The sequence below is a fragment of the Rhincodon typus genome, chromosome 23 (assembly GCF_021869965.1).
Source record: "Rhincodon typus isolate 14 chromosome 23, sRhiTyp1.1, whole genome shotgun sequence".
NCBI classification, from domain to species: domain Eukaryota; kingdom Metazoa; phylum Chordata; class Chondrichthyes; order Orectolobiformes; family Rhincodontidae; genus Rhincodon; species Rhincodon typus.
Window position 1 is genome coordinate 30,467,221 of NC_063354.1, and position 17,339 is coordinate 30,484,559.

The 17,339-nt window shown below is 39.7% G+C and overlaps 1 protein-coding gene across 1 annotated transcript in view; it reads right to left on the reverse strand.

Moving 5' to 3' along the window:
• Window positions 1–17,339, reverse strand: part of arhgap44a (Rho GTPase activating protein 44a) — a 188,381-nt gene that overhangs the window by 16,326 nt on the left and 154,716 nt on the right. The window contains exon 15 of the mRNA XM_048611123.1: window positions 3,656–3,877. Coding sequence (XP_048467080.1) covers window positions 3,656–3,877 — 222 coding nt within the window. The remainder of the gene's footprint in view (window positions 1–3,655; window positions 3,878–17,339) is intronic.

Here is a 17,339-nt window from a genome sequence, read left to right on the forward strand (position 1 = left end):
AGGTTGATTAGAAATTATCTGAACATTCCTGGAGTTTCTTGTAGCACAGTGGTAATGTCCCTACCTTTCAGCCAGAAGACATGGTTCCGGTGCTACTGCTCCAGAGGTTTGTCATAGTATGTCTGAACAGCTTTTTTTAAATACAGAATGAGCCTCTCTGGGTTTAAGTGAAACTTGAGAGAGATGTATAATGATCAACATTGCCCAATTTACACTATTGTTCAAAGTCAACATGACAAGCCCCTTTGGAATTGACAGCATCAACAATATGCCAAGAACAACCTTAAAAATGGTGTATTAGCAGATTATTTTTCTGCATCTTTTTCAATTTACGTCTAAAGTGGATTGACATCTTTGATGTGTAAATACAAAGTGCTGATACAGAATTTACATAAGTCATGATTTTGGCAAACAATTATGGCTTGTAATTTGTAAGAAAACTTTTAGAATTGGTGGCAATGTGATTGTGGCCTAACGTAATGGTAAAAGTGCACTGCAGTTGGGTGATTGGATTCTACAATTCTGAAAACAGTTAAGCAGGGAGCCTGCTAATCAGCCGTTATCTCTGACACTGTTATTAGCGAGGACGAGAGAAGTTTCTTGATCTTAATCACAATTATGGAATAGGACTCCAGTCATAGATGATAAAGGAATTTTGTTATTTTTAAACTAAATTTTACAAAACAAATTACATCTCAGGCATTCAAATTAAATAGAAGTCTCATACAAGAAATGCAATGTGGGTAATAAATATAATGGGTGAAATGGACTGGCCGGTGTTGGAGTTCTAGCTGCTGCAGTATATAGTCAAATGACCATCTTCCCTTTCTGAGAAATTAATGTCTCCAATATCTGACGAAAAATAAATACTTTCTTCAAAGTTTATCAGCTTGTGACAGTGAAAATTATTAGTTTTGGACTAAATTAATTGCTGAATAATATGATGCATTGAAACAGTAACAATATTAGAGTTATACATAAAATAAATGGAACGATTTGACAAAATCCATGCAGAAAATTAGAAATTGATTGAATTTTCTTTTCTAAAGAAAGACAGCATTGTTGCAGGAAAGTAACAGAAACACTTCAAGAATTTGATTTGACTGCTCATGAACACTGTTAACTTCAGACTGTTTGGTATTTCATTATTTAATTAAACACAGCCACAGGATAAAAGTTCTTCTGATATTATTATTAACTTTAACATCACTACTTACTAAAAGTGAATATCTAACCAGCTCAGTTTCACACTAATAAGGGATTGAATTTGGAGTGCTTCAATTTAAAGACTTGTGGAATTTTCTGATCATTTATGCCTTGATTTAACTTGATGGATGAGTTAATCCATTTGAAAACTTTGGTTAAAAAATATCCAATTTGAAAAGAATCATAATCGTTTCAAATAAATGGTCCATGTGCTTGACTGCTCAAATAAAATTCTGAATGAAATAAAGCAACTTTGTGCCTTCTTCCTTAATGACTTGAGTGCTTTGCTGGTTAATCCAGTAATTATCCACATACATCATTTAGTTTATTTTGAAATGCAGTACAGTAAACTAGCTCATTGTAAATAACACTAAAGTAACAAACACTGGTTTCTGCATGGAGTCATTATACCCCAGGTATTCAATCGATAAAGCAACTGATAGCTGAATTATCTGATTGTCATTTTTAAACATGCCAACATGTTTATATCTTGACCTCTAGTGGTAACTAAATTGAATCACACGAAAAATGCACAGAGCATCTAATAATGTTATTTTGCATCTTTGTGACTTAATTAGATCGAAGTTAATGATCATTAGCCCAAGGGTATAATGGACTAAATGGCGACTGCTTATTATTTGGCAGAAGAAGTAGAATGTCTGCACATTCCCCCTACCCCAACAGATATGAATTTTATTGTACAATGACAGTCGGCATATTAGGAACCTAAGAACAGGAATAAGCACTTCATAGTTTTTTGCCTGTTCTGCTATTCAATTACATCATGGCTGATTTGTATTTTGATAACCAGTCCCCAGCCTCTGTTCCACATTCTTTAATATTCTTAAAATCTAGCCATTTCCTAGTTTTGTAATTTTTAATTAATCCAGCTCAACAGGATTTAAGGGAGGAAGGTTTAGATTCCACTACCTTTTTTGTAAAAAAGTGCTTTCTAGCTTCACCCCTAAACAGTAATTTTTAATTTTAAGCTTATTTCCCCTTGTTCTGAACTTCCCAAACAGAGAAATAACTTCTTGTTATCCACCCTACAAATACCTTCAACATCACAAACATAACGATTCAATCGCCTCTCAATCTTCTGTACATTAGTGAAAATGAGTCTATTTTAGAAACTTTGTCTCATAATTTAACATTTTTAGCCTCAGGTCCATTCTGGTGAATCTGCCCTGCAGTTCCTCCGAGGCCTGTATTGCCCTTGCTGAGGCACAGTGACCAAAGCCAAAAGCAGTAGGGTGGTATGGTAGTTCAGTGGTTGGTACTGCTGCCTCACAGCACCAGGGACCTGGGTTCGATTCCACCCTCCAGCAACTGTCTGTGTGGAGTTTGCACATTCCCCCTGTGTTTGTGTTGGTTTTGTCAGGGTACTGTGGTTTCTTCCCACAGTCCAAAGATGTGCAGGTTATTTGGATTGGTCATAGTGTCCAGGGATGTGCAGGCTAAGTGGATTAACTAAGGGAAATTTGAGGTTACAGGGTAGGGGGCATGGGTCTGGGTAGGATGCTCTTTGGAGGGTTGCTGTGGACTTGGTGGGCTGAATGGCCTGCTTGCACAGCGTGGGGGATCCGTGATTCAAAATATCATCCAACTCTGCATCACTTCCAGTCCTTTGTATTCTTGCTCCCATAAAATGAAAGTCATTCACCTCTTTAATTACTTTTCTACCTGTCCACTAGTTTATAGTAGCTCCTGTCAATCTCTCTGCTTGTCTACAGTTCTAATTTTTCACTATTTACAAAATTCTCTGATTCTTCTCAGCTCGGCAGTGGTCAAACTCGCAGTTGCTCACCATCTGCCAGAGTTTTGCCCACTTTATATCCATGTCACATCACAACATGCAGCTCCCACCTACACTGCTCTCTGTGCCATCTAACCTTAATGTCAGCATTGGATAGACAACTCTCCAATTCTCCTTGTCAAACATTACAACACTACAGGGATAGTAGAAACTGCCGATGCTGGAGGATCTGAGATAACAAGGTGTACAGCTGGATGAACGCAGCAGGCCAAGCAGCATCAGAAGAGCAGGAAAGCTGACGTTTCGGGTCTGGACCCTTCTTCAGAAAAGGGTTATCTCACAACACTACAGGGGTTTTCTTTGTGATCCTGAAAGCTGTGCAATATTTTCACACCACTGCCCTTAAGAGCTGTCACCATTTGTCTGATGGTATAGTTTAACCTGCTGCCCAAACAAACACATTATGCCTTCATTATGCACAACTTTCGGTGCAATCGGGTAGGTCACTTCTCATACCACAATGTATTAACTAGTTTGTGCGATTGTACTGATGTGCACCAATTCCTGATTCAGCTCGCTCCATGTGCCAGAAGCTCAGGTAACAGTCAAACAGAAAGACAGGAGTGCGAGGACAGGAAAGGAAAGCTCCAGAAGCTTGCTGACACAGACACAGCAGCTGCGACACACTCTTACCTTGCACGTTCAGCCCCGGGTAGTGGGCCGCTAGGAGGAGGAGTGGGGGAGGGAGAAGAGGAATTTTCTACAGACTGCTCAGGGATTGGCGACTGACCCGAAGCGGCAGGTTCGGCGGGCGGAGGAGGGGGCTGCGTGCCGGGTGGGGTGGAGGATGTTTTTCGGACTCCGGAGGAGCCTCTGCGGGCCACCCAGGATGTGTCCATCACCCTCACACCCATGCTACAGGAATACAGAGACACCATCAACACTTCAAAGAAAAGCACGCTCGGCTTTAACAAAAAAAATAGCTTCAGAGGTATAGAGACAGAAGTGAAATCTTTACAAAATACATTTAATTACAGATAAAAAAAGGATAGATTTAACAGTAGCTATTTGTACTCTTGAGTTACAACATAATTACCTAGCTTAAAAAAAATTGGATGAATAAATTTTGTAGAAAACATCACCTGTGAACACTAGACTTAAAAGCCTGATCATCAGAATCTTTGTTGCTGTTTAATGACTAGTGAATGTGGCTTCTATGCTTTTATGAAACATACTGATTTTTGCTAAACCACAGCATGCTATATTTGTTTAAAACTAGTGCACCTTTTGTGGATAGTTTTTATGTCCTGGAAATATAAGGCTGGTACCTGCACATGAGAATGATGTATTGGAATTGGAACAACAATGAAAAGTGTTATTTAGGTGAATGGCCCACACAGTGACTCACACAGCACACTATTAACCACTGACCTCATGAAGTTTCACTTCGTTTGTTTATAAAGCAGAATAGTATCATCAGAAAATCAGAAGCTTGAAATAAGATGGTTTACCTTTGCTGAAAAGGAACTTACTGAATTTGTAAAATAACTAACATAAGATACTCTTTCATGTTCTCTCCTCCACCCTACATCTCCCTGCCCAGAATTTGGTTGAGAAAAAGAGGAAACTCTTTTCTAAAAGGCCTGGAACATCATTTTAAACATAACCATCCCATTAAGCTCGTAAAGTGCAACTGCTCTACATTTTTGAAATCCCTGATGTATTGAATTTTTTTGTAGCAGATTCTCAGTTCAGTTCAGATTAAGTTGCCACTCCATTCTTTAAAAAAAAGATTTTATTTCGAATACAGACATGAAGGTAAATAAAAAGCTACAGTTATTCAGACATCCAGGGTCAATGAGGTATTTTCTGTTGTCAAGGAATTTTCAAGCCAAACGGATTATAGCCTAATGATTGTTTAGCGAACTGTGAAGCATACAAAATGCATGTGTTGTTTAAAGACAGGCTTACTTTCTCCTGGTTCTGAAAGGATTATTTTACATGTGTGGCATCTGGTGTGCAATGAACTGAATCAAAATGCATACTTGGCACACCCATTAGCACGCAAATATTTTATAATAGGCCAGACACATACACACCCATACACTGTACACACATACACGCCAATACACATACATGCATACACATAAGCACACACATAAACACATACATTAGAAATAATATCGACTTAAACAGAACAAATAATTTTTTGTCTGGGAGAGATAAAGATGCACTGTTACATCTTAAATTTCTGTGTTGTCTAGTGTACTGTGTTAAGATAGAACTTAGGTCCAACAGGATTTCAGTTTAAGTGATTTTTAAAATGTTCCTCAGCATAAAAAAAATGCTAGATAATGAAGTATCTCAAAATCTGCAGATGACACAAAGCTGCATGGGTGAGCTCTGAGGAGGATGCTGAGATGTTGAAGTATGCTGTGGCCAGACTGAGTGAGTGGGCAGATGCAGTTTAACATGGAAAAATGGAAGGTTACCCATGTTGTTAACAAATACAGGAAGGCAGGTTATTATTTAAATGGCTGTAACTTGAGAGAGGGAATGTTCAATGAGACCTGGGTGTTCTTGTGTACCAGTTGCTGAAAGACGCAGCAGGCAGTAAAGGCAAACTGTATGTTGGCCTTCATAGTGAGAGGATCCAACTACAAGACAAGAAAGTCTTGCTGCAGTTATCCAGGGCCTTGGTGGGACACACCTGGAATATTGTGCGCAGTTTCGGCCTCCTTCTCTGAGGAAGGATGCTCTTGCTATAGAGGGGTGCAGCAAATGTTTACCAAATTGATTCCCCAGATGGCAGGACTGTTGTATGAGGAGAGATTGGGTTAGTTAGGATTGTGTTCATTTGAGTTTACAAGAATGAGGGGGAATCCCTTAGAAATCTAGCAAATTCTAAGAGGACTAGACAGGTTAGATGCAGGAAGGTTTTCCTGGTAGTGGGGGAAATCCAGAACCAGGGCTCATACTTTAAGGATAAGTGGTAAATCTTTTAGGATTGAGATGAGAAATTTCTTCACCCAGAGAGTGTTGAGCATGAGGAATTCACTACCACAGGAAGTGGTTGAGATCAAAACATTATGTGATTAAGAAAGAAGTAGATATAGCTCTTGACGCTAAAGGGATATGGCGGGGTGGGGGATTTAGGTTATTGAGCTTATTGATCAGCTATGATCATATTGAATGATACAGCAGGCTCAAGGGGTCAAGTGGCCTGTTCCTGCTACTGTCTTCGATGTTTCTACGAAAGTTCAGCACAAAAGTATTTCATGTGAATCTAATGACAATTTAAAAATCTTTGTCCAAGAAGGTTTACCTACCACTACTTAACTAAACTGTTACCCTTGAACCCAATGTTTATGGAAATCGCACTCTCTGGCATCCAGAGTTTAGAATAAGAAGTGATTGGTTACAAGAACCCACTAAACGGCAAAAATCATTATGAGCAAATGTAGTAATTCTAATTCCAGAGATATAAGTTGAAGTGTTATAATTTTGACTGTCACCAACTTTAGTAACACAGTGTGAATTTTAAATAGGTGTGGTTTGGGATTTGGAGTCTTCAACACTTACGGCCCTTATTTACTTACTCACATGGTTAAAGGACATCACTGGACAGTCCAATCTCAATTACTGATGACTGCCATGGCCAAAACTATAATATTCAAACAGCAAAGAAATGAATATACAGACATTGTGGATGTTTATATCCTCCATTCTGCTTTTGGCTATTTTATTTCAGAAGATGTTTACAGAGCCTACAAATGTTTGTAGACCTGCAAGAAGTCATATTCTGATCAGTCCACAGCTAACCAGTGTTCTATGTGAAAGAATCATCATTTCTCATCAGGGCCAGAGAGGGAAATCATGGGGCCTGGTACTTCCGGTGTCCCAAGGTTACTTATTCTTTTCCCCTTTCTCCCCACCCTCAATTTAACCCTCTTCCTTACATCCTTGTGGTATGCACAATTGGGGTAAAAATGTTTATTTAGTAAAACCTTTTGACTTTTATGGTCTATGCCTCTATATCTAAAGGCCACCAAAATCTCAGCTTTGTCAGACAATGACACACAACTTGGTCATTCATATGATGCAACCAGATCTGCTTTCTTGAACCTGGCCCCATTCAATTTCTGGACATAACGTCCAAAAGACTTAACTCTCACAACCATCACAAGCAACAATCCAATGTACAAATGAGAATTTCTTGAACTTACGATAACATTTCTATTGGTACATAACTCCTGTTTTCACTTCCATGTTTAAAACTGAAGAACCTTCTAATAAATTAGCATCAACCAATTCTCTTGCAATTTTGTGCTTTTCTAGCCACACAAGTGGGATTTGTTTACAGAAAAGTTACATTTTGCATTGAGTGATGAATATTTTCTAATGTAAAGTTAAAACTAACCACACTTATCAGTGCCCACCATGAAGCAAAGTACTGTAGATGTTAGAAATCTGAAATAAAAACACAAAATGCTGGAAGTCCTCAGCAGAGTTGGTTCCAGTGAATTGAGGGTTTGAGGTAGTGAAGTTGGTCCTGGCGTGGAACCTGGTCACCTGCCAACACTTTCTTTACAGGGGAACATGAGGGGATTAGGGGGACCTGCTTAAAGACAACCTTCACCAACCTACTTGTGCTCCAACAGCCTCTAGAACCAGTCAGAAGAAAGAAGAGTGAAGATTAAGGAACCCACACTCAATGATGACAGGGTTTAAATAGATATTTACAAGGCAGGCATGAAATGAGGATAGTGTGGCCTGTTCTGCTACTCAGCCAATGACAGCTGTTGCTCCGAATAACAGTGATTATTGGCCATGTTTCTGGTCAGTTGGGATGTTCTATGGACCAGATTAGCAGCTTTGGGAGCTGACCATCCAGACTGATGAACTATTTGGCCAGTGAGCTGGGGCCTCCTCTAGAAGCACCGTCTGCTCCCTCCTTTCCTAGCCCTTCATTCTGTACTTTTAAAATAGACCTGTTAAATAATCACAGCTATTTTCAAAATGTTGATCAATGAAAGTTTTTGTTCAAATACTGAATGCTGATGATGTCACTATCGAAACTGTTACTTTGAAGCTGGATATTGAAACATTCATGGGTTCATGATGACATATGAAATTAATTCAGCCACCGAATATGTTTGTGCATACTGTGCTCTATGTGTTACTGATCTTTAAGAGAGTTCAGCCTTTAAGGCTACATGTTCTGTGCTTGTAAGATTTGCAGTTAATCTGCAATGTAGGCATCACGGGCTAGGCCAGCATTTATTGCCCAGAGGGCAGTCAAGAGTCAACCACATTGCCGTAGATCTGGAGTCACATGTATGGTAGACCAGGTAGGAATGGAAGTGTCCTGAAGGGTCTAGGCCCGAAACGTCAGCCTTTCTGCTCCTAAGATGCTGCTCGGCCTACTGTGTTCATCCAGCCCTGCATCTTGTTGTCTCGGATTCTCCAGCATCTGCAGTTCCTACTATCTCTCTCAGTGAAATGTCCCCCTGACAATCGACAATAGATTTATCGTCATCATTAAATTCTTAGTTCTAGATTGTTATTGAATTCAATTTCCTCCACTAGCTGTGGCAGGATTCAATCCTTGGTCCCCAGCATGTTACCTGGGTCTCTGGATTAACAGTTCAGCTATAACACCTCTAGGCTATCAGCTGTGTCCCTTCAAGCTGCAAACACAAAAATCAGTTGGATTTGCTGCAATGGCTGCTTCATAACTTATAAAGTATTTTACTGTTTTAAATGGCCTAATCCACAGAGTTGATCAAAGTCTGAGTAATTGATTCTTAAACCATTATCATAAATATGATATGGTGGCAGCTGTAAAAACATTAGAGGTGTTTACGTAATATGATCAGTAAGCTAGCATTTGACTTTATCTGCATCGAGATAAGGAATGGTGGACTTGTGTTTCATACCATCAGTTTCATGGTAAACATCAATGTCATCATACCGTATGAGGTGTTTGCAAAATGCAAATTAGCAGTCTTCATAAAGTTATTGACTATTCATTTTTGGCTAATGCTGACACAGGGCACGTGACAATATACTGCTCCTGTGAATTCTAAAACACATGTTCCCATAGACATGGGGAACCATGAATGGAACCTACAACTGTAAAGTTTTCAGCCTTTAAAGTGTTCACCAATTCCACATATAGAATCAATAGTGCTGGAGTACAAGTACAATCACTTCACCTCAGCACCTCAGATGTTGTGTGAATAGGGTCAAAAACCAATGTTTGTTTGTCTCCTTGATATGCTAATGTACAGAACCAAACTGCGTTTGTGACTATGTACATAAAGATATTTTTATGAATAAAGTATATTTTTGAAATTAAAAAAAATCTCAAATGCTGTCCATCTTGGATACTGCAGGGACAGTAACTGAAAGTATACCAGCATGCTGTGAACTTGCACCACGGAATCCATGGAATCAGTCAAGTATCAGAGACACTGCAGAAACTGCAACAGGCTATTTAAGAAACACTGACAAAGCTGCATTTGAAAGATTGGGCGAAGCAGAAGAATCCCCTCTCTGCTGTGTAGAGAAAAGTGAAAGTTCAAGCATCAAAGGCTGAATTCTTAGCTCAGGATAAGTCCAAACTTGAGAATATCATCTCTGATGCAGTCTTTAGATGATACCTCAGCTTAGATTAATGAAAAGCTGAAAGAGAAAGACAGGGAGCAGTATGAACTACAAACTCTGTATCAGCAAATCAATGAAATGATTGGTGGCTTTTGGAAAGATCTGGAGCAACTCATAGGCAAAACAGCACAGGCTTAGCAGGAGCAGATACAGAAACATTGGCTTCAGCTCAAAACAATGCTTGAGAAAATGATAGACTGCAAAAACAGGTGGAAGGGCAAAATGAACAAGGAGCTACAAATCACTAATGAGACAATTCTTTCAGAGATAAATGCCGTCAATGATGCTCTGATGCAAGAACTCAAGGATGTAGAAAAGAAACAAAGGACCACTGAAGCAGCAAGAGGAAGAAGGCCATCCTTTAAAGAAAATAAAAGAAAAACAAGTTTGGAGAGGCTGAGACAACAAGGTGCAGAGCTGGATGAACACAGCAGGCCAAGCAGCATCATAGGAGCAGAAAGGCTGACGTTTCGGACCTAGACCCTTAGTTTGTTGAGCAGGTTTTGAAGGAGAAAATATACTGGATTAACAGAAGGCAAAAACTTTGTTAGAATGATAAGAATCCAGAATGTAAAACCAGAAGCTTGAACATGAGTTGGAAGCTCTTAAGGAACATAGTAAATGCCAAGAAAATAGAACCACTCAAAACAACTTGAGGAATGAGATTAATCAGTGACTAATCTGGACCAATACATGGCTGCAGTGCATCAGAATAAGCAAATGCTGGGACAGCAACTGCAGTTCATAAAATAAAAAAAATGACAACACAAACAGGAACAAAACGCAACATCAGTAACGACTGTGGAAATGAAAGTGCCTTCAGACACAGTCACCATTGTGAGATTTGGATATATCAGCAAATTATCCATGCGCTGTGGATACTCATTTATCATGATAAATGTTTAGCCTTCTTTTGAAAAGGAGGAAGTTCTTGTATCTGTATCTTGCCTTTAGAGAGTTCACCTTAAGGACGCCATATGCTGTGTGTGTAAAATGATCAGACCCAGCTGGACAGTTACTTTGCTGTGAGTCTACAAGATAATACATACAAATCAGCTGGTTTCTTGTATGATGTGTTTTAATGTTCTAATTAAACTAACCCTCAGTGAACTTGCGTGTTTTAATGTTCTAATTAAACTAACCCACAGTGAACTTGCCCATCCCTCAGAGACATGCCACAAATGCTGTCCTTTCATCCACTTCTCACATTCTTGGATTATTTTGTTTCTCTTTTTGCAGGAATGGTAAGAGTAATGAGGAGACACTGCAGACTTGCACATGTGATAGGTATTTCAGGCTGTCACAGAGAAATGTAATCCAAAGGACTAAGATTGGTGAGGCAATTGTCTGGTTTTGTTGGATAACATCTATACACCGAATAAACTGGACTGAGACATACAACTTACATACTCTACTTACATACATATCTAACAGCAACTACGATGTAAACAAATACAAATTAGCTTTGCAGTTTTCAACCAATTACTGGGGGGTGGGAAGGGGACTTGAAGGGGGACAGCTTTCATTCTATTTGACTATTGACTTCATTGTGAAAGTATTTTCTCCATAAAATCTGTCCCATTTTGCCCATATTTTGTATCATACCAGGCTGTACAATTGTACCAGAGATAACGTATCAAATAACATGTTCTAACTAATGGCCACTTAAGGGCTTCATCCTGCTGTTGGCAACTCACCAAAAGGATTGGCCCATGCCAAGTGTCCAGCTTGGCAGATTTCACAGGTGGTAGGCAAGGCAGGGGGTGGCAGCAGCTCTCCAGGGTTCTCAGTTGAGGGCAGAAGTCACACCCTAAATCAATTAGCCACCCAATGGCACTTCATCTCCCTGATCAAAGCATCTGCCAATATCTCTACTGCAGTGCTGGGATATAAACTCCTAAAATATTGTTAATTTTACATTTCAATATACTTTATGTAAATCATATGTACCTCATTTTTGTGTGCAAAGAATAGCAGGAAATCCATTCCAATTTGTCAGGGGTGTGTTTATTTCCTGTCTACATTCCAGATTTTTCTGAATGCTGTGGAAGTAAATTGGATAAACAACACCCTTGGATATTACAGTTGGATATTACAGCTTGAACATAATGTGATTGAAATTTTGTAAATTTCCATCGGTTTTTGCCCAGGTTCCAGTGCAGTTGGTTGAACCAACTCTAAACTGGGGTGGCTCAGTAGCTCAGTGGTTAGCACTGCTGCCTCACAGCGCCAGGAACCCGGGTTCCATTCTACCGTTGGGTAACTGTCTGTGTGGAGTTTGGACATTCTCCCGTGCCTGCGTGGGTTTCCTCCGGGTGCTCCGGTTTCCTCCCACAGTCCAAAGATATGCAGGTTAGGTGGATTGGCCATGCTAAATTGCCCGTAGTGTTCAGGGATGTGTAGCTTAGGTTGGTTATAGGGGGATAGGTCTGCATGGGATGCTCCAAGGGTGGTGTGGACTTGTTGGGCCGAAGGGCCTTTTTCCACACTGTAGGGATTCTATGAAAATAAACATTGGGGAATTGTAATCGTACTTGGTGTATGCTCAAATCCAATTATGTTTTCTGCTTTCCACCATCTTTTATGCTACTTCAACTTGTAGTTTATACCTATTAAAGCCTATCCACAAACAATGGCCACCCTGCCAAGTCAAAACTGTGAGAATCTGGCTATTGTTTTGGTTCAGGAAAGATTTCATTTTCATAGATGCACTAGTAGGCAACTTGTAAAAGGTTTTTCATATCAATAATAATTATTTTGCTATGTAAAAAACTAGCATTCACCAATGAAACTATTAAGTACTAAAGAATAGATATTTCTCAATTCATTTTCATTAATCTTAGCTCTTAACCCACAGTTACTTCTTATTAAAAATGCTCATTTTAGGTGATGTATACTTTCCCAGCTGTTTGACTAAATACCAATTTACCATACTTAAATACATCAAGGAATACACCATCAGAGAATGAAATAAAACAACTGAGTTACAAAGGAACATAGGAAACAGGAGCAGGATGCCATTCAGTCTGTTCAGTCTACTACACCTTTCTACTGGATTGTGGCTGATTTCTACCTCAATGCCATTTTCCCACACTATTTCCAGATTCCTTGATATCTTTAATATCTTGAAGTCTATTCATCTCTGCCTTGAATATCCTCAATGATTGAGTCTTCACAGCACAACTGGGCAGACAGATCCAAAGATTAACCACCCTCTGAGTTAATAATTCCTCCTCATCTAAGTCCTAAATAGTTGACCTCTTATTCTTAGACTGCGTAGGGGCTCTAGCCTCAACCAGCCAGGAAATACTCTTCTTGTATCTGCCCTGTCAAACCCTGTAAGAATACTGTATGCTTCAATGAGAATACCTCTCACTCTTCTAAACCCAAGAGAATATAGATCCAGTCTGCTGAAGCTCTCCTAATAAGAAAATCCCTCTATCCAAGAATTTGCTGAGTTTATCTTTGCTGTACCCATTCTGTGACAAGACTGTCTTTCCTTAGGTAAGGGGCCAAACTATACACAATACTCAGGGTGTAGACTCACCAAGGCTCTATACAAAGGCTTCTTTACTCCCCTTTGCAACAAATTTGTCATAAGCTGTCCAATTGTGCTATTTGATTACACAAATTAATCTTAACAAAAGTTGAGCTGCAACCTATTTACAGCTATTTCAAACACACTTCAAGTTCATTACGCCCAAAGCAAAAACTCAACCTCCAAAACATGAAATTCATCTCAAAGTCCTTAATTTGGAAGGAGGGACACGCATCAAAATTGAACTCGCTGTTCTTCCTTACCAGGCAACAATACACCCAGTATTGCATTTGTAGCTTTAATTTTTGAAACGATTTTCTGAGAAATGGGTCTCACAAAGACAGGTATAAATCATCAAAAGCCAAAGATCATTTCAGTGGAAATTGGAAAACTAAAACATCGGCCTAAAGCATCAGGTTGTAACTCCTCACCTTAATGGAATATGTGACACAAGAGATTCAGGAGCACTTCAGCAGTTCAAATCCAAGTGAAATAAATGAGAGGATCATGGAGGAGTGTGTGAAAATTGGAAAACAATAAATGGTCTGAGATCAAATAAAGTGGCAGACTTTCATGGATAAAAATTCAGTACCCTTTCAGAATACTAAGAATAGCAACACCTGCCTCCCCCTTTAAATATTGTACAGCAACTTTGTAATCAACAAACTGGTTTCTGGTTCTCCCCTCTCATTCAAAATAAGAGGTAGAATTAAGCACTCTTGGCGCACATGATAAATCTATTGTAGGAGCCTTGTCAAATGCATAACATATATATGCCACACATTTGATGAGATTTGACATCTTGATTTGGTGAAAAAGATCTCTGTTCTCTCATATCTTTGCATTTGGTAAATTATTTTCAAGTTGAAAACATGGAGAGATCAAACCAATGTCAATGTCACAATAGAACAATAATAAAACCAATCAGTATGTGATAAGTTAGTCAGGGCAGTGTTGGGTTGCTGTAGTTGACCAGTGTCCTTTCGTTAAGGAAGGGGGAGGGAATCAGCTGGGGTTCCTTCTCCTGATTTCTGTCCAGTATTCCCGACTGAAAGTCTATCAGCAAGTGCTGGAAGAGGATGGGATCAAACTTCATTATCATCCTCACCACTTATATTGTGTATCGATATTCGTTATATGGGTTAATGTATGGAGAGGACATACTGGGGTAAATGACTGAGAGAACTAGGTGACTGTGTAGACACACATTAACAAGACATAAACAACTTCACGGAAGCAGAGGAAAAGGGGAAAAAAAGACAGGAAAATACAAATAAGGCTGTGAGCTGTGAATTTAGAAAACCTGCTTCACATTAAGTCAGGGACTGTCTACAGGGCAATATGATCGTAACTGATTACTTAGCTCAATGCCCTAATCCAGCCCTCCCGCCATTTCCCTTGACCCCTTTAGCCACAAGAAGTACCACCTTTGAAAAAGTAATGTTTTGGCCTTAACCAGTTTCTTGGGTAATGAATCTCACAGACTCACCACTCTCTGGGTAAAGAAATTTCTCTTAATCGCAGTCGGAAAAGGTTTACCCCTTATTCTTAAACTGTGACTTCTGGTTCTGCACTCCCACACCATCAGGAACACCCTCCTGCATCCAACCTGTCTGGTCCTGTTTGAATTTTATAGGCTTTTATGAGATACCTTATTAATTCTTCTAAACTCAAATGAATACAATCCCAACTGACTCAATCTCTTCTCAAAGGTCAGACCTACCATCCCAGGGATCAATTTGTTAAACCTTTGCTGCACTCCCCCAATAACAAGAATATCCTTCCTCAGATGAAGAGACCAAAACTGTTCACAGAATTCCAGGTGTGGCCTCACCAATGCCCTGTATAAATGCAGCAAGGCATCCTTGTTACTGTGCATGAATCCTTTATGAAGGCCAACCTACAGTTTGCCTCCCTTACTGCCTGCTGCACCTGCATGTTTACTTTCAGTGACTGGTGCACGAGGATATCCAGGTCTCATTGAACACTCCCCTCTCTGAATTTACAGTCAGCCATTGAAATAATAATCTGCCTTCCTATTTTTGTGGCGGATATGTGGATAACCTCATATTTATTCACATTATACTGCATCTGTCATGCATATTTAATGCAGCATTTATCCTGCGTAGCTCCTAATTCATAAACAATAACTATAACTCGCTAAACGTAGAGCAGAGACAATATGTACAGGAGAGATTTGCATGATTGTGGGAAAGAGCGGAGGAGTAGGACTAACTGAAGAGATCTTTTGAATTGCAATCGCAGGCACCTTGGGGCAAGTGCACCCGAAGCACCCCTGAGTCCTCTGCTGCATTTTATACAGATGTAACATACTTTATATCACTCCCAGAATGACCACAGAACTGTATTCCCACTTTTTGGGGGCTGGTTTCCAACTTGGTGAGTAATGTTCCCTCTAAGCTGTGTGAAGGCTCTGCATGTGGCAACGGGTGTCATTCCAGGAGTGGCTTCAGAGGCCTGTGCAGGTGGGAAGAAAGTGTGAGGTAACGCTGGTTCCGAGAAACCTTCCTGTTGTCTGTGATTGTAGCTGTGATTTTCAAATGTGTTATGGCAACATGTAAGCTTCCTGTTACTCAGACTCAGAAAATTACCTCCCTTAAAACATGTACAATCCAAGTGTAGTTCTCACCACAGGATTTCACACATCCCTTCATTTAAGATCCAACCACATACAAGTCACCTATCATTTCCCTAGTCAGGAGGTGAGCAGTGACTGGCATTTAGGCTAACAAGTACTGCCGGTCTTAATTTGCCAATCAGGTGCTGTGACAGAACAGCCTTGAACAACTCAACACAACACATTCCCCTCACTGGGAAGTACAGGATCTAATCACTGGAGGAGAATGTGTAATGGAATGACAGACATGCCAGTTGCTTTAGATACAGAATGGAAAGGAGGCTGAAAGTCTGTAGAAGCAGTTAACAACTCTCCAACTCAATAACATTCAAGTTCTGTGTTCATCCACATTACAGATACTCCAAACAAACACCCTCAAAGCTGCCTACCATCAAAATAATGGTTGTGAGTCTGAAATCCTTGGACAAGCCATTTTCCAACTGCTTACTTCAGTAAATGTGCACTGCTAGTGTTAGGTATTTACCACCTTATTCCAAGCTTTTCAATACGATATCAATTCTTAAAATACATCTACAAACATCTCATGTAAAAAAGGTGCCTATTTTCATATGTGAATTATGGTAATTTCTACATTTTGTATTTATTACTCGTGTGATGCTCCCTATCTCAGTATCCTCCTCTCATGTTATCAATAACCAGTCACGCAGATGTATCGAATACAGTACCTTTGGATTTTCCTAAGGCTGCATTAGCAGAAACAGAACAATACTATTTAGAATATAATATAAAGGATTAAATGAATCAAACAGCAGTTATTGCAAAGGTAGCAGATTCCTGTTAAGTAAAACAAGTGACAAAGAAAATATTGACGCAGCAGGAACTTTTAACAGAAGTTCACACTGAAGTGCCTGTAATACTTGTACCAAGTAGTGAGAGTCATAAAACACATACTTAGGCCAAGGCTACTTGCTGTACAGTAAACTTCCATTACTGGTTCCTGATGACTAGGAAATTAATGAGGAGAAATTTATAGTAGCATGTTATGCAGCAACCAGAGGGATGATGTCATGCTGCAAAAGTCAGTGTTCTGACAAGGAGTGCCATGGGCTCAAAAAACCTGGGCACAGAGCAAGGTGGCACAAACTTGGAGGCAGGCTGGCTTGTTCACTATCCTATCGAGAGGTACAGGGAGGGATCTGGAAATAAACTTAGTAGGCATCGCAAATAGGGAAAGGACTTGAATTTATTATGTATCACCTTATCATGTTCTCAGAACAGGTCAATTATTTACTATAGTAGTGCAAGTCACTGTCACAGACATATGTGCATAGCAAGATTCCATAAGCAGTAGCTAATCTATTTCTGGTGGCCATTGAAGGAAGGAATGTTGAATGAGGATACCAGGAAAATTCCCTGCTTTTCAAATTGAGTCATAAGATCAGGCAGGGATTCAGTTTAATGTCACACGTCAAAGACAGCTTTCCCAGTACTACACTGAAGTGTCACTGTAGGTTATGTACATAAGTCCCGGAGTGGGACTTGAACCCAGGACTGACTGAGATGCAAGGAAC